At 44.1% G+C, this 17,827-nt stretch overlaps 1 protein-coding gene across 3 annotated transcripts in view; it reads right to left on the bottom strand.

Moving 5' to 3' along the window:
- The window catches only part of ZNF592 (zinc finger protein 592), a 40,194-nt gene that overhangs the window by 7,202 nt on the left and 15,165 nt on the right, over window positions 1-17,827 (bottom strand). For all 3 annotated transcript variants that reach the window (XM_058033638.1, XM_058033640.1, XM_058033639.1), the window contains exons 3-7: window positions 11,665-11,843; window positions 5,091-5,267; window positions 4,164-4,323; window positions 1,321-1,599; window positions 175-287 (exon numbers count right to left, since the gene is read on the bottom strand). In XM_058033638.1, coding sequence (XP_057889621.1) covers window positions 175-287; window positions 1,321-1,599; window positions 4,164-4,323; window positions 5,091-5,267; window positions 11,665-11,843 — 908 coding nt within the window. The remainder of the gene's footprint in view (window positions 1-174; window positions 288-1,320; window positions 1,600-4,163; window positions 4,324-5,090; window positions 5,268-11,664; window positions 11,844-17,827) is intronic.

Here is a 17,827-nt window from a genome sequence, read left to right as displayed (position 1 = left end):
TAAAAGCAAGGGAGGTTTTTTACCCACTGAGTCTCTTGTGTTTAACACATTCTCCTCCTCACTTTCCTTCAGTAACTCACAGTCAGGAGCAGACAGGAGCAGCAGACATGAGTTATTACAAGTCCCAGACTCAGAGGGTGAGGGTGCTGCTGCCAAGGGGCACAGGGTACGTACCAGCAGGTGTAGACCTTCTTTGCTGTGTCGTGGTTGTTGCGGATGTGTCTGCGCAGGCTGTTGGAGGCGTTGAAGGAGCGCTCGCACTGCCGACAGGGGTATCTCTTCATGGACTGCAGGCAAAGAGAAACACCTCTCAGCAGCAGGGACAGGGAAGGCACTGGTTGGATTCTAATTCCCCTCCTCTTCACCTGGACATTACCTCTCACATGCAAAAAAATCCCGTAATAATATGTAATTCTGCTGATGGAGATCACTAAGGCTTTGAGATCTCGCTTAGATTCAGCCCTACAGTTGGGTAATACCAGCACTGATCTTATAAAAGCAGGACTACCTAAAGCATTGATTTTATTGATGTTTTTATTAGGAATTACATATATTCACTACTGGACCCCATGCAGAATTCCCTCAGTGGAAGATCCCTTGAGCCTCAGAAGGCAGCAGGACCCCAGTTAAGTACAAGTCCACTTACCCTTCTCACTCCTGTAATTCAGCACAAGAAAAGGGCAAGATGCTAAACAGCATCACATGGGCCTTTCTGTTATCCCTATTCTGTTATCATACATTTGGATGTATGATATCCACATTCCCCTAAGAAAGTCTGTCCTTTAACCAGCCTCCTCCAAATTTTTCTACAGCCCTTTATATAACCTGCATGTACATTCCGGTTAAAATCTTCTTAGACTTGTTTAATGAATACATCTATGTATTAAACTGAAATATTTGTCCCATTTCCTACTTCTGTGACATTCAAATGGGAAAATCCAGCACTCAGCCTGCCCTCATCTTCTTCTCTTGAAGTGAGGGCATCATCAAGTGGGACAACCCAGCCCTCCTCAAATCAAGCTAGAAGGACTCAAACACAATGATCCAGATTCCCATTCATGGCTGGGTGACTCAGGATATCAAACAAGAAATCCTGATGCCAAAGTACTGAGAAATCTGGCTGCACACAGCATCTTGGCCCATGTTCTGCCAGCAACAAGGATTAGCTTGACAAAAGTAGGTCAAGGCTTGAGCTGGATGAAACACACAAAAATTGAGATTTGCAATTCTTGTAATGACAGCCCTGCAAATGGGCCTGGAATGTAGGAAACTGGTGCTCTTCCCCATCTCCCTAGCTCAAGTATTTCATTCCAGTCTTACCCTTCCATGATTTCTCTTCATGTGGGACACATAGGTTTCCCGATCAGGGATCCACTGTGAACATTCCTTGCAAGTCCAACCAGTTCTTCTCAGCCTGGACTTGGATTCAGGGTTATGTCCTTCCACCCTCATGTCTTTCCTCGTCAGAGGAGAGGGGGAAGTCCCATTGGCTACCAAGAGCTCCTTTGGTGAGGTGTGAACCTGGTTCCTTGAAGCCTTCTCAGATTTCTGCCGAAAGTTTGAGAGCTCCTCAGGATTGCGGGGGACTCCATGAACACCCTGAGTAACAGGAACAGTGGAAATGCAGGTAACATTTACATGTAATTCATATTCCACACCTTTATTTATAAATAAATACCATTCACTATTTAAATACATTATTTAAATCCCCACTGGCCAAACAACGTGTTGTTGTCTTGCTCCTGTATGCTCTCCCATTTCTCCGAGAAGCTGCTGCAGTGCTTTCCCTGACAAGAGATCTTCCCAAGAAACACTACACTTCTATTTCTGTCTCCTGCATGACAACAGCCACTCCTTGGTGCTGCCTGTTCAGCATTTTGGATGAGCCCTGGGAACTCTGGTTAAACAGGGAACATGTAATGGAAGAGAAATTTCAATTGTCATTATTTCAAGAGGCTAAGCTCCAAAAACACAGAGCTTTGGTAAGCTCTGAATGAAATGTTGCTCCAAAGCTGCTTCATTTTTGCTCAAGGGATGGAAGGAGAAAATGTTAAGTTTCTCCAAGTCTATTTCCTTCAATTCCACTCCATCTATTGATATTTACATTTTTCATGGTTCAAAACTTTGCTCCTGACATATAAGACCAAGCATAAAGCCAGGAACCAGCCTTATAAGGAATATAGCTCCAGGCTCTTTGGTTATTCAACAGGCCAAAATCCAAAAGTCCCCCAAAAAGTTATTTTAACAAAGAAAATTGAACATAAGGAAAATAATCTAAAAACGAAGAGCTGTGGGAAAGCAAAAGCAAGTAAAAGAACAACATACCAAAGAAACCTCAAGAAACTCCCCCAGGAACAACAACAGTTCATCCACACAAAAGGCTAATTTAGAGGTTTAATTGTGCACAGTAATTAATAACGGGTAAAGTCTCAACACATGAAAGCCCCAGGCATTTGGAAATCTTTCTGTGGGTTAGACACCAAACAAACCTCCAAACACAAGGGCTCAGCTGAGAAGCCTGTGTGTACTTTGCACCTGGCCCCGCTGATGCCCACAGAAGCCACAGCACTGCCAGCTCCTCAGGAACACAGACACATCACCTTCCTCCCCATCTGGAAATCTCTGGAGTGTTTCAGTGCCCATTACATCACTGTTACACCACAAATGAGGAGCATGGAAAAATGAAGTGATTTCTCTGCAGAATCAACACCAGGAAGCAGAGTAACTCCTGCTCTGCAATGTTCTAAACCTGAGGAAGATGAGGAGGCACATGGATTCTTTATTTTGCATGTAGGCACACACTAGACAGCACCTCCTAAAAACTCTACCACGTGAGGGTGATCTCAGAGGAAGTGCAATTACTCCCCTGCCACAGCCAAAAAGCCTTCAGCCACCTCAGAGGTTGAGACAAAGTTTTGTGGTGAAGATCTTGGGGTGCTGATGCACAGACTGCTGCAGGCAGGTCCCTGGGCTGGGATCTGACAATGAACCACAAGGTATCTCAGCCCCAGTTTTTTAGCACTTGTGATGAACAGCTCTTTGAAGGTCCTAGCCTTAATCTCAACTCTATTTTCCTAGCTATAACGCACCAAGATTAGCAATCATCAGCTTCACAGGAGGGCTTCAAATTGCAATTCATTACTGCATGCAAAGCACTTCCAGATTTGCAAGTTAAATATATGGGGGAGAGAGCAAGGAAGGAGTTTTGAATGGGTTTTGCTTTCAGGAATGAGCTAAAAAATCTTCAAGCTTTCTCAGTGTTAGTATAAACAAAATAAAGTCACTGATTTAAAAAAAATCTTTTTTTCCCTCATCAAAGGGCAAGCTCTTTCTTCAGAATGCCACAGAGAAATCTTCTGAGATGATTTTTGTGAGGTGTTGTTGGGCACTGAACATAAAAACATCCTAAGATAACAGAAAAATGTAGTCCCTTTACATTTATAATCAGACCTGTAAGGCTGATACTTCCAGGGCAATCACTCCTGCCTCCCTCAGTCCCCTCCTGCAGCCTGGTGTGGTTCAGAGCAGCAGGAATCAGGCTGTTAAATGCCACATAACCTCCTCTGAGGCTGCTGCAAAGGGACCAAAGCTCTCCAGGGGAGCACCCAAAATGGCAGATCCAGCTTTCACTATATAAATTCAGTAACACTGTGGGCAGAGAATAATTGCTCCTGTCTCCCAACCAACAAAAAGCTGCCACATTAATTTAATTACTTTCTGTAAGAGGCTGGGGACTCCCCATCCCTGGAAGTATTCAAGGACACATTGGACAGCACCCAGAGCAAGCTGGGACAGTGGAAGGTGTCCCTGCAGGGGTAGAATGTGATGGCCTTTAAGGTCTCTTCCAACCCAAACCAGTCAGTGATTCTGTGCTTCCATGAAAATAAGAGAGTTAAAAATCAAAGAACTTTACCTGTATAAACAAGTTTTTGTCATACAGCTAAAATGCATCAAGGTGAGAGGAACTGCCAGCACTAAGACCAACTAACACAAACCACTCCACTGACATTTCCAGATCCTGTAAGTCACTGCAGTCTATATTTTCCACCAAGATACTCCTCAAGAATCTTCCACTTCTTGAACCCCTTGCCCCACATGGTTGATGTAAATTCTCTGTGAACTCAAAAAATAAGATTTTGCAGCAGTAAGGGAGAGTTACCTACCTTGACATGCTGCATTAGCTGCTGCTTCTGCATATACACCAGCTGACACTGTGGGCACTTAAACACTCCCACTAACAACTTGCTGGGGTTCTGCTGGAAGTGCTCCTGGAGCAGCTTCTTCTTGTTAAAGACCATCTCACAAGAGCATTTGTAGATCACCCTTAAACAATTAAAGAAAGTAAATTCAGTCTCTCAGCCTCAAGAAAACAATGTAAAAAGTTATCCCAGCAACTCCAGAAAGGGATGGACTTCTGAGGAGGGCTGAGCTCTCCATGTATTGTCAACACACACCCACGTGGGCAAATGCACCAGTAACTTAACTGGGAAGAACATCAAAATGCCTCAGGCACATACCACAGCTTGCTAAAAATAAGTTTACTTCTATGCATATGCATAACCCTGTGTGTATGAGCACAGACAGATGGGAGCAAACACAAAGCAAACCAGCCAGAGCTACACACTGCTTTCAATCCCACCTTTCCATAGTTCCTCACTTAAAGCACAGATTTTTGGCACTAGCTCAAGCCTTGGAGGGAACAGCTACAGGGTGGAAAAATCAGGAGGCTTCTCTCTAGTGATTTTTGGGGGTAACACTGCCTGGGATAACTCTCCTCTTCCATAAAGTGCCAGATTCCCTGGGGACATGTACCAAGAGGTGCCACTGAGGGTCCTGCTGGACAAAGAGGTGACAATTAAATTCCTTTTATGAATGTTTAGCTCTTGCTTGTCCAAAGCCCTCTCCTCCTGCCCAGGAGACTGTGTTTGTACCAAGGCATGCTCTGGTTTGGAACAGACCCCTGCTGGCAGACAAAGCAGCAGCTCACCTTATACAAGGATAAAAAACAAAACTAGATAAAAAACTGTGAGGGAAAGGGGGAATCCTGGATCCATCCAGCAAAGGAGAAGAGATAAAACCAAAACACTTACTGAGTAGTCTTGTGAGGCTCTGCTGGGTGCTGGCTGGCCACGTGAGCCATGGTGGTGTCAGCAGACTTGAAGGCCTTGGGGCAAAAAGAACACTTGTGGAAGACTTCGCAGTGTTTCTCGTGGATGTGCACTTTGAGCATGGCCAGGGTCATGAAGACAACTCCACAGTGGATGCACCTGGAGGAGGCAGGACAAAGAGCTGAGTTATAGCCACAGCACCACTTCCATCACACCCATGGAATGGCACAGATGGAAGGAGGACCAGGCTGTGGTGGGTCCTTGATTCAATCAGTTCAATCTCTTCTGTGTTAATGTGGAAGAGTCAAGGAGGAATACAATACAGGAATCTGGGCAGAACTCACAGCTAAATGGTACCAACAAGATCTATAAAAGAAACCTTCAGAGACTAAAACAACCCAAAAAAGAATGAAGATGTGGTTCAACAGAATGTCAGCCCTGTACCTGTGAAAGCCAATTCCAGCACAGTGCACAAGTGAAAGACTAAGTACCTGATGAGATCTCCCTGTGGCAAAAAGCAGCACAAATACCCAGTACAAAATAAAGAATATCCACTCAGGAATCTTCAGCAATTGCTACTGCAGTGAACTCCAGAAAATCACAGCAGCAACAGAAACACCCAAGAAACTGATAAAGCTCATTAAGATACAGGTGCTGCCTAGAAAGTGCTTGTCTGGAAGGGCTGTTTGGCTGCTCAGGGAAGAGAAAGGGAGAAGCAGAAAAGGATCTTCTCAGCAGCTGAAAACAAGGCCAAGAGGAGAGCAGGGCCACCCTGCTGTTCCCAGCTGGCCTCTCCTCCAGACACACACCTGTGACAGGTCCTGCCTCACATTCCCACAAGATGGCAACAATCAGCAGCCTCACTTCATCTCACTTTGACACTCCCCACATCTGCCTGCTGTGCTCAGAGAGGCCACACTCCAGCTCAGAAGGGCATGTGAGGATGCAGACACCTGTCCCCAGTACACCAGCACAGGGTTTGGTGCACCTCTGCTGATGTGGGACCAGAACAGCCTCTGCCAAGGATATTCCACCAGAATGACACCAGTGGAACTCTGCTTAAGCCAGCACTGCATGTCCAGCTGTTAGAGCAGGGGAGCCCAGCCTGGCAATGCAAGGGCCAACCCTGCACAGGTGGGATGTGAGAGATGCACAAGGGATGACCTCCTCACCTCATGAACAGGTTTTTGCTCCCTTTCCCTCCTTCCCCTGAGGGCTGTGTCTGCCCACAGCACTGCTGGGGGAGTGTGCTCGGTGCTGCTGGCACAGATGGACCCCAGCTATCGTGCCCTGGCACAGCTCCAAGCCCCTATCATAAACAAACAAGCTGCTGGAATATCCTTCCCTCCAAACCAGCCTCCCAGCAGCGTTTAGGAAACAAGCCCAGGCTTTGAAGTTGCACTTCAAAAGCTCATTAGGCAGAAGCCAGCCTGAAGGAGCCAAACCCTCTCCCCCACACTTTTAAGAAAACACAGAATTGCTGTTTTCTTAAATTTCAAGAGGGAAGCAGTGACAGAAGCTGGTGTGACCTTTGGGGAAGCATGAAAACATTCTGCTGGGGTAGTTCTGCCTTCAAGCCTGATCCTCAACACGAGAGGGGGAGAGAGACTTTCCAACACAGTAACTAACACCAGGAACCAGGTTATTGTGGAAGAATGAATTCCCAAAGTATAAATGGAAGAACAAATACCAATCCTGGCAGTAAGGAATATCCAAGGGGCTTCCTCCACAAATACTCCCTGAATTAAAAAGAGATGGTTCTGCCTGATGCTTGATTTTGGGAAGTACTTCATTAAGAATGAGGACTGAAACAAGCACTAACTCAGGGTCAAAGAATCACAGGTTAATTTAATTTACACTAAATGGAAGTCTAAACAACAGCCACGTTGTAATTAAGAATCCCAGTGCCAGAAGGACAAGGTCTCATAAACTAATTAGCTGAACAAAGTGGATGGAGGATGTCAAGGGGCTTGCCATGTAATTCCTGCAAATTGCAAATCCTGCTATCATCCCCAGTGCTGCTGGATCCCTCAGGGCAGGGAGGGCTGGCTGGAAGTCTTGGAAAGCATCCTGTGAGGGGAGATAACAGCTACAAGATGTTGTCTTAACCCTCAGAACGCTTTCTATGCCATCACCTTCCAGCCCCTCAATTCTCCAAATGGCACCAAGCAGAAAAATGAGTCCCAAATTAGTGGGGACACCTGGAAGGGGCTTGGAAAAAAATGGGGAAGGTGATACTTAGAGCCAAGAAGAAAGGAGCATTAAGCACAATCTTGTAAAGTTTCATTTTTAACTGTAGAAGACCATTCTCATTTTCAGTGCATTCACTAGCCATGACTCAACTCCAAATAAAACAACCATAGCCCAAATTTAATTAAAAGCATAGGGTTATGAGCAGAAAAGGAGACAGAATAAGGACTTATCACAAAGCCAAACCTGTGCTCCAGAAATTCAAGAAAAATAGGGACATAAAGAGAAGCAGCTAAAGTCAAGCTGATCCCAGGAGGGATTTAAAGAATTCCTCAGCTTTTCAGCTCTGCAAGTAAGAAATGTGAAAGAAAAGAATTAAGTCACTCTGTGACTACAGGGCAGATGCCACAGATTATCTAGATATGGTTCTGCAACCAGAATTTATCTCTTCTGTTTTCAACAATGTCAGTGACATCAGCCCTGCAGCAGAGTCAGGCAGGATAACAAGGATGGCACAGTCAGACATTGACCTGTCTGGTGGACCCAGCTTTCAGAAATGAGCTTCATCAGATGTGAATTAGAAGAGAAGTTAAAGAAATTCAGCTTTTAGAGAAGCTGGGTAAAGCTAAAAAATCTTTAAGTATAATTTGTGAGCTTTGCCTTCATTTAGAGCTCCATTAATGTCCCTGGAACAGAGAGCAGGTATCTGCTAAAGACATCTGCAGAAAGATGGAAGCTCTCCTTGCTGGATTCCCAGGTGCCACTGACGTCCCAAGAACTGCACCAAACCCAAGTTAATTTTCTGACATCTCCTCCATACCCCTTTTTCCATCTCAGGGAAAACATTTTTTGCTCCAGCTTTCCTCCTCCCCAGATTAACTCCTTTTCAAACAGCCCCAGTTTGAAATATGTGATGGAATTAATTCTTTGTTGTGGGCTGGGTCTCCTCAAATCAGATCCCACATTAAAAAACCTTATCTGTATATAATTAAACTCAGAATTAGTTTGTTATGTGCCTCTTGTCTTCACAGTTGAAAGAAAAAGCCCTTGAAAACCTCAGTGTGATTCAGACCAAACCACACAGCAGAGCTTCCTGAAGTTGCAGACATCTTAAAAGAACATCTCCAAGAGCAGAAATTGCCCTGTTTGTTTGAATTCTCAGAGTATTTATTGGCAACCAAGAGAAAAACAGAACTTTAAGGAAACTCAAAAGATCACCCAGTCTCATCTCCCAAGCAAAGCATCATGTGTTAAGGGCTGTGCTGCAGCCCAGGTGATCTAAACATGAAAAGGAGGGAAGGCTCATAGGGAAAAGTAACATGTTATTAGAGCAAGCAGTTTACTTGGAGAAAAGATATTGTACCACATCCAGAACCTTGGGAGCCTTCTCCACCTGTCTCAGCTCATGAGAAATGTTTGGACATTTGCAGGGGCATAGAAGGAAATAATCTGTGCCCTTCTCATAAAGGCATACATCCTCAGCCCATTACAACTGACATAAATATATATTCAAGCCTTAAGGAGATTTACAGGATTAAGATCTGCAATCTTTTTGCTGTAAGTATCAATCCTGAGACATCCAGCTGCAACATGAATTCAATACAAGAGCTTTTCAGCTCAAAGACACCACAAAATAATGTCTGCTCTCAGAAATCTCTCTTAAATCCAGTTAGTAATTATTTCCCATTTCAAATGTGTCCTGTCATGCAGAAAACCATGCCAAGCTCCAGCTACATCCACTTTCAGTTCTGCTGTAAGAAAGACACAGTTCAGAGTCACAGAATGTTGGGACTTTTAAACTCATCCCATCCACTCCCTGCCATGGGCAGGGACACCTTCCATTACACCCAGTGGTTTCAAGCCCTGTTCAACCTGGCCTTGAGCACTTCCAGGGATGCATGTCCTAGTTTCAGATGGAACAGAGTTCATTTCTTCTCAGTAGCTGCTCCAGTGCTGTGTTTTGGATTCAGCATGAGAATAACACTGATAACACACTGATGTTTTGCTTTTGCCAAGTTATGTTTATCCTAAATCAAGGACTTTTTGTGTGTGTGTGTGTCTCCTGCTCTGCCAGTGAAAAAACACTCAAAACAAATCAGGAGAGAGCACAGCCACAGCCTCACAAGCACACCCAAACTGCAGAGGTGTAAATCCAGCTTCACAGGGAGCCTGAGCTCCCTGGCATGGATGTCCTAGTTTCAGATGGAACAGTTAAAGTCCTCTCAGTAGCTGCTACAGTGCTGTGTTTTGGATTCAGAATGAGAATAACATTGATAACACACTGATGTTTTGCTTTTTGCTAAGTTAGGTTTATCCTAAGTCAAGGACCAGGTTTTTTTTTCCTCCTGCTATGACAGTGAGAAGACACACAACAGAATCACAGAATAATGAGGTTGGAAGAGACCTCTGAGATTACAGAGTCCAACCTGTGCCCTAACACCTGACCTAGACTACAGCACCCAGTGCCATGTCCAGTCTGTTTTTAAACACACCCAGAGATGGTGATTCTACCACCTCCCTGGGAAGAGCATTCCAGTATTTTATTATTCTTTCAGTGAAAAATTTCTTCCTAATACCCAAGTCAAGCTATACCTCCCTGACATAGCTTGAGGCTGTGTCCTCTGGTTCTGTCAGTGCTGCCAGGTGGGAGAGACCAACCCCACCAGTCACAACCTCCCTTCAGGGAGCTGTAAAACAAACTGGGAGGGAGCACAGCCAGCACAGCTCTCAGGATTCTGCTGCTCACAGTGACCCCAAGATGTGTCAGAAAGTCGCTTTTCCCAGTCTGGTGGTCGAAGAAGAAGTCAGGACTCTTCTATTCTTGTTCTCAAGGTTGTTTATTGTTTCTTATCTATAAAATTCTTTCTGTGGCCTGCCTAGATCTGCTCAGCAGGTCAGACAGAGGCACTCTGCCTGCCCTCAGAGGTGGTGTTCTCTTTTTATACTAAAACTATGTGTACATTATTGACCATAATTTCCCAATACCCATCACCTCTATGTTAGACAGTGAGCTTCCACTCTAAACCAATCCAAAAGTGCCAGCATCACAGCAGAAGATGGAGGCCAAGAAGAAGAAGAAGGAGAAAGGCTGGACACGCCCAGATTCCTCCATCTTGCCTCCTGAACCCCATTCTAAAAACCCCAAAAATCTATTTTTCACCCCGTGACAAACTATTATTCTACTTAGACTTTCATGGCTTGCAGATCCTCATATAAGGTTAGTAATTTTTTCCATGGACTATAATTGTTGACACCCAACCAAACCATGATTGGCAAGTGGGCTCAAAAGAACAATTCAGTCAGCAAAATTCAAAAGAGAAGCGTTGACAATTCGGACCCAAATTGTGATGCAGAAATCTTCCACTGGGCCAAGACAAAAAGAGCTGCTGTATCCCTGTTCCTTCCATGGGTAGCAGCAGCAAAAGACACAATGTGTAACCTGCCTGGTAGGGATTCCATTGCAAGCTGGAGAGCTCACAGACAAGTTAGAAACACCCAAATCCCAAACCAAATCACACACAACCCCACAATATCCATCACCAGCAAGCTGTAATGATTAAAACCCCATAGAAGACTGGCTGCCAAAGTTACCCAGAGCTGCTCAGGAGCCTCAACAGTTAGAGCTGTTGGGTTCCTCCCCTGCACCATACTGCATACACTTCTTCTTTATCCCATGTTCCAACACCAAACCTTTTAACAACATTAAACACTGAGAGGAATTCACTGCCAATAGGTGCTGTGAGGTTTTAAGCCATGTTGCAGCAGACAATCCGTACCATTCACATCCCAAAAGCCTCCCTAAAGGTTTGTTTTTAATTTGTGGGAATCGGGCATGGGCAGGAATCCCTTCTGCACTTTTTGCATGGCAGTTTTTGCCTCTGAGGCCAGTTCCTTGGGAGAGGCTAGCTCTCTCTCTCTCCCTTCAATAAATTGAGAAGGGGAGCTAGGTGGTCTTGGTGAGGCCCAGCCAAGGCCTGACCCAGGTCAAAGACCCACACAAGGAATGGAGATCTGCTAGGGTTTTGGGATCACTCTTAATTTCCAGTTTCTGCAGAACAATGGTCCACGCAGTGATTTGCAAGCCCAGGTAATTCCAAGGTGGCATCCTCTGAACCTTGTCTTCCTGCAGGTAGAATTCAGCAGAGGTTAAAACTTTAACCACTAGGTCAAGTGTGCCTTGGAGCATAATGCCATTGGGGGCACACACCCAAGCACATCACATAATCCAAATCACACATGCCTTGGGCTCCGTGCCAGGGTCTCTGAGCCCCCTGGGCAGAGGTTTGGGCAATCCAGGACAGCCAGAGGGATGCCTCAGTGCAGAAGAGGTGTAAATGGCAGCTCCCAGGGAGCCTGGAGCACCCACCTGAAGCCAACCTTGCGGGAGTAGTGCAGGCAGTTCTCCTTGACGTGCGTCTGGAAGTAGGCGGAGCGGCACACGGCGCCGCACTCGGGGCAGCAGTACGGGGACTTGTGAGCGTGGATCCTCTGGTGGGCACAGAAACTGCACTGGTTGGGCAGCATCATCTGGCACACTTGGCACGTCTGAGGGAAGAAAGGTTACATTTGGGAGTTATTGTCTACTTGGGGTTTTTTTCCCTCCCTAAATTCACCCTAGAAAACTTCCAGGTTTGAAGGAAGAACAGGCATACTGCGCTAGCAGCAGCATCAACTGCACAAAGTCTTTAACTAATCTATCACCTTATCCCAACATCTTCCACAGTTAACCATTCCATATTTAAACCACACTTTTTATTGTTTATTTCATTTTTTCCCCATAAAAAGGAAAGCAAACTCACCTTTTAACTCTCATGAGCAGCATCAACTTCACAAAGCTCTTTAACCAGTCTCCTATCATCTTTTCCCAACATCTTCCACCATTCCATATTTAAACCACAGCTTTTATTGCTTATTTCCTTTTTTCCCCATAAAAAAGGAAAGCAAACTCTTTCACCTCTTAGCTCTCATGAGCAGCACCTGCTCAAACCTCTTTAACTAATCTCCTATCATCTTTTCCCAACTTCTTCCACAGTTAACCATTCCATATTTAAACCACATTTTCATTGTTTATTTCCTTTTTTCCTCATAAAAAGGAAAGCAAACTCACCTCTTTGTTCTCATGAGCAGCACCAACCGCACAAAGCTCTTTAACTAGTCTATCATCTTTTCCCAACATCTTCCACAGTTAACCATTCCATATTTAAACCACATTTTCATTGCTTATTTCCTTTTTTCCCCACAGAAAAGGAAAGCAAACTCCTTCACCTCTTAGCTCTCATGAGCAGCATCAGATGCATAAAGCTCTTTAACTAGTCTCCTATCATCTTTTCCCAACATCTTCCACAGTTAACCATTCCATATTTAAACCACATCTTTTATTGTTTATTCTTTATTTTATTATTTATTCTTTTATTTTATTATTTTTTATTATTTCCTTTTTTCCCCATAAAAAGGAAAGCAAACTCACCTCTTAGCTCTCATGAACAGGATCAACTGCACAAAGCTCTTTAACTTGTCTGCTATCATCTTTTCCCAACTTCTTCCACCATTCCATATTTAAACCACATCTTTTATTGTTTATTCTTTATTTTATTATTTATTCTTTATCTTTTATTGTTTATTTCCTTTTTCCCTCATAGAAAAGGAAAGCAAACTCTTTCACCTCTTAGCTCTCACGATATTCTGAACGCTCAGCACTTTCGTTTCCTGACTTGAGAAGGAGAGCACTTTTCTCAACAAGAGTTCACCCCACACCAGAAGATCACAAAAAAGGAGGAAAATTACAGCCTGACTCCAAGCACCTGCTGCTGAAGGCAGTGCAGTCCTCATGTGCACCTTCCCCATCAAAACAACTGCTGAGTCTCTTGCAAAATTTCTTTGTATCAGATGAAATTTCAACTTTCCAAGACCACAAACTATGGTTCCCTTACAGAAACTTCCTGATGACCAGAAATAATACAAAGCCTCTTTCTCTCCCTGTTTCATCCTTAATGAAATCCATTTTTACACCCATGCTTGCTACCAAAACCTCTTTGCAGAAGCGTAATTTATTTGACACGTGAAGTTTTTATGTGGATGTATCACCGCATTTTCAACAGCTGCCAAACCTCTGCTCTCTTTCACAGGTGTCTGTGTAGTCCTGCAAAGCCCAGGAGCAGCTACTCCTCCTCTGTAGGAAGCACATTATGGGATGCCTGAGCAGGAGTAGAGCTGGAGCATATCCCAGCCCACTCTGAGCCCTCCAGGAGCAAAAACTGTCTCCCAACATTTATCATCCCATGCAAAATCACCCCTCTAACTTAAGAATAAACAGCAGCATGCAGCTAATTATGGATTATCAAATCAAGTAATTTAACTAAATAATTTACATGGATTTCACTGCTGGCAGTCAGGGTAGAAACATGAGACAGAAGCCCCTAAATCTGACAAAAAAATAGAATAAAATCAATGGCCAACTCCCTTTTCTGTATCATTGCTATTTCATGCAGCACCTCTGTGATGCTCCACTACATAACACCCATCAGGGAAATGTCAAAACCCCTGCAGGTAAGAGAAAGCATCACTTACAATAAAATGCAAAGCTGTGACAAACCTGAAAGGTTCACAGGGTGGAAGGGAATAAAAAATTAGGCACTCAAAAGTGAAAACTGCAGAAATTGCCAAATACCTGGAAAGCTTCAGATGTGACACAACTTAAGTTTAGAGGAGAAACTGTTTCTCCAGGAAGGAGAGAAATTAGTGGAAAAACCACATGGTAGGACTGCCATGTACACACCCATGGGCAATTAAAGGAAGCTCAAGAGCATTTCAAATGCTGCTGAAGTCCCTTAATTTCAGCAAACAAAACCAGTGCAGATGGGCCATGGGAATGGGAAAATGAGAAATAGAAAATCCCCCAGGACCCCTCTGCAAGGAGCTGAGTGGGACCTTTAATTCTCCAATGCACTCTCAAATCCCCAAGTAAGAGCTACAAAAGTAAGTAATAAGCAATAAATTCATAGTAAATAAGAGCAGTAAGTAATAAGTAAAATCAGTTTTATTGTGTTTAAGATATTTTTTTCCTAACTGGCTTGAGAATGAAGAATTTATCTCCCTGGCATTATTCAAATGGGACTTCTTGCTGTGATCTCAACTATTATGTAAGGCAGAGGCACCACAAGCACAAGCTGAAAGCACCTTTGCCCCAGTAACTCAGAGTGAAACACTCTCTCCAGATCCTGCTTTGTCAAAGTCAATTTAGTTTTGATTTTAAGTCAGTTTGAGGCTCACCTCTTCCTCCCCTGCGTGTCATACCCACTGCTCCCAGAATCAATCAGCATTTTGAATTTTCACCATCCTGTGTGTTCTTGTGCTAAAATATGCCAAACCCACTGAGGATTTGATGAGCTCCATGCCTGGGCACTGCTCCTGGGGATGTCAGAGGAGCAGCCAGCTCCTGTCACCTCCTGCATTATGTGAAAGGGTCCCAGGGACCAAAATCATACCAACACAGGCCAGGAAAGCTTGGGGACCAAAATTGTGGTTATCTACTTCAGGCCTGGCAAAAGCCTGCCAAAAAGTGTGGACACATGATACAGAATAAAAAGCAATACTCAGTGAGGATAAAGCTAAATTAATTAATTCATTGCTCCTGCAGGCACCACTGAAGGAGCTAAAAGGATTCCCACACTGACACCACACACCACAGGGGGGACAAAAACCAGCCCAAGCCTCCAAATTCACATTGTCATGTGAAGAGCCAAGACATTGGACAGTAAACAGAAGAGAGATAAATGAGTAAGAATAAGGAAAATCTCATCCTCAAGCAGCATTACTTCTGAACTTGGGAAAAGTCAATGCAGCTTCTCCCTTGTGGCCCCAGGGAACAATCCAGGCTCTCCTGAGGAGTCAACAACCACAAGGGTAAGGAAGATCTGAGCTCCAATGGATCATCAGGATACCTGGATTCCCCAAACAGCTTGGCAACATCCTTCACTACAGGATTTTGAGGAGGTACCACCACATAAAAGAAGGAGTTTGCTTGGATAATTCAGTGGTTAGAAGAAAAGACAGAGCAAGGTCCCCAGGAAGTTCTGCTGGCATTTTGGCTCTTCAAAATAACCTCCAAATATCTGGGAAAGTTAAATGGCAAAGATTGATGATCATAATCCAGTAACTCAGCATGTTATATACATAAGGGCTGACCACGAGGACTGGCTGCAAAAAGACACAGCCATGTGTCTTGGCTCATTTTATTACCCTCAGCCCTACACACAAATGAGTAGGAAGGAACCAAGCAAGGAACACATTAGAGCTGAGGAAGGTTCCAGTAAGAGAAAAAAAACATAATGGTGTCTTCCTGCTCACACTCATCCTTTTCTCAGCAGCTGCAGGTACAGCTGCAGCCACCCTGCCAGGAGGATCACAGGAGGTTCTGCTCACCCTTTGGCAGCAGGAGCCAGGGTGCAGCCATGCTGGGCTCCCCACCAAACACTCAGTCTGGGACTCAGACTGGCTCCTCCTTCTGCAACTCCTCTGCTCCCTATGAGAAATTATTACTTGGTTCCAGATGTCACATTTTTATCTCTCTCCTAGTTTTCCATGACTTTTCAAAGAAGTCTGGCAGCAATTTGAGACATTCATTAGTCAGTTATTTCTAAAACATGTTACCAAGACAGGATTCAGTTGTGTAATGTCTGTGTTTTTCATACTCCCATAGCCTATGCTTTAATCAAGAGTTATTTATTACAAATCTTCTTTAATTCTGGTTTGCCTGCCACATTTCATTCGGGCTTTTCTTCCACAAGTCACATTCACACACAGACAAATGCTCAGAAGCTCAGCCATTTTGGAATACTTGAGCTGATTCCCATTTTTACTTATTAGCTTCTTCAAAAGGGGAAAAAAATTAAATATTCACTGAGATACAGTGCAGATTGAAAAAAATATCCACCACTCAAAAAAGTTTGTCTGTTAAACCCAACCCTGTGGCCACAGAGGTGTTTGCAAATTAGGGCATTTATAGTAACACAAGAGTTTTGCCCCAGACAGTGCCTGAGGAAAGGGAATTGGCATGAGCAAAGAAACATTCCAGCAGTTTTAGTCTCTGCAGTTCCAGAGTTAAGTGATGGTCATGGAGCTCACATCCACTTAAGAGCTGCCCCCAGACTACAAGGATCCACCTTGACATGATCATCATGGAGCATCAGTTTAAAACACCTGGGCAGCAACCCTGTGGCATGGAACCAGGGCTTGGAAAAAGATTCACAAGCCAAATTATCTCTTAAAAAAAAAATACTAAAGACTCAAAGTTAAACAGTCATAGGGGAACAGAAACTGTATTTGCAGACTGTTAATGTTTCAAAAAATGCTTACCCCTAATATATTCAAACCAAAAATCCCCTACCAGTGGTGCCCTAAAACCCCAGTTCTTCCCAAATCCAGCCTTTTGCAAGCTGTAATTTTTCTGCTTTGGGCAGAACTGCTGGGGCAGCCAAGGGATCACAGAGATTAGCAGGATCCTCTTGCTATTAAAAATAAAAAAACCAGTGACCAATTACTAGTTAAAATTAACCTTTAAGTTCTCAGTAGCTCTCCCTGCCTGCCTGGCCGGGATCAGTGCCAGCCCCGTGTCCCTCAGCAGGGTGGCACTGCAGGGCTGCCATGTGCTGCCTCTGGGGGCACAGCTGGCACCTCTGCCCCCTCTGCCCCCCTGCCCACAGCCCTCTGGGGTCACTGGCTCCAGATGCCTGCAGGGCTATTTTGGACTTATTTCAACCATCCAGGTGACAGCACTGCCACACAACATTGTACCAGTCTGGGGAGAAGCAGTAGGCACAGAACTGAATCTGCTGTTGCTGTGATAACTGAACTAAACTCCTGCCAAGGTTCTCTCTAAATGAACACACATCATTGCATTAACATGCTCAATTCAGGGATGAAAAGAACAGAAACTCAAGATTATTCATTTGAAGAAGAAAAACCTAGGACCCTAATGTAGAGATTTTATTCTAATTTTATTCTAATTAACCATATCCAAGCATGACAGCAATTGTTATTTCCTCAGATTATAGCTGCCTATTTTGTCAGCCACTGAGGGAGCCTGCCTGACCTTCAGCTCCCTCCCACCTCACATCAATTCATCCTCAGCCTCATTGTTGCATCCCTCCTCCTCCTCCTCCCACTGACCTTTTGTATTTGTATCCTTGAACCTCACTAACTCTTCAACACTCCCAAAGCCAGTGTCCTCCTCAGACCTGCACCAAGACCAACTCCTACACACACATCTCAATCATCCCAACACACCTGCAGCAAGGCACTCCAATAAAAACTTATCTCTGGAAACTAAGGCTATTAAATAAACACAAAATGCATTTTTTATACATGGAAAAATCCCTGGTTAAAGCATTGATGTAAATCTAGAAACTCGACAGCTTAGAGAAACAAAGTGGAATTGCAATGGAAAAATCCATCACAGATCTTAGACAATATTGCATCAAATCAGCTTCCTTCTGAATTTGCAAATCTGCAGCTCTTTTCTCTTTATGATC

Source organism: Melospiza georgiana, chromosome 13 (assembly GCF_028018845.1).
Source record: "Melospiza georgiana isolate bMelGeo1 chromosome 13, bMelGeo1.pri, whole genome shotgun sequence".
NCBI lineage: Eukaryota > Metazoa > Chordata > Aves > Passeriformes > Passerellidae > Melospiza > Melospiza georgiana.
Note: the sequence above shows the minus strand (reverse complement) of the source record. Positions and strands in the feature narration are given on the sequence as shown.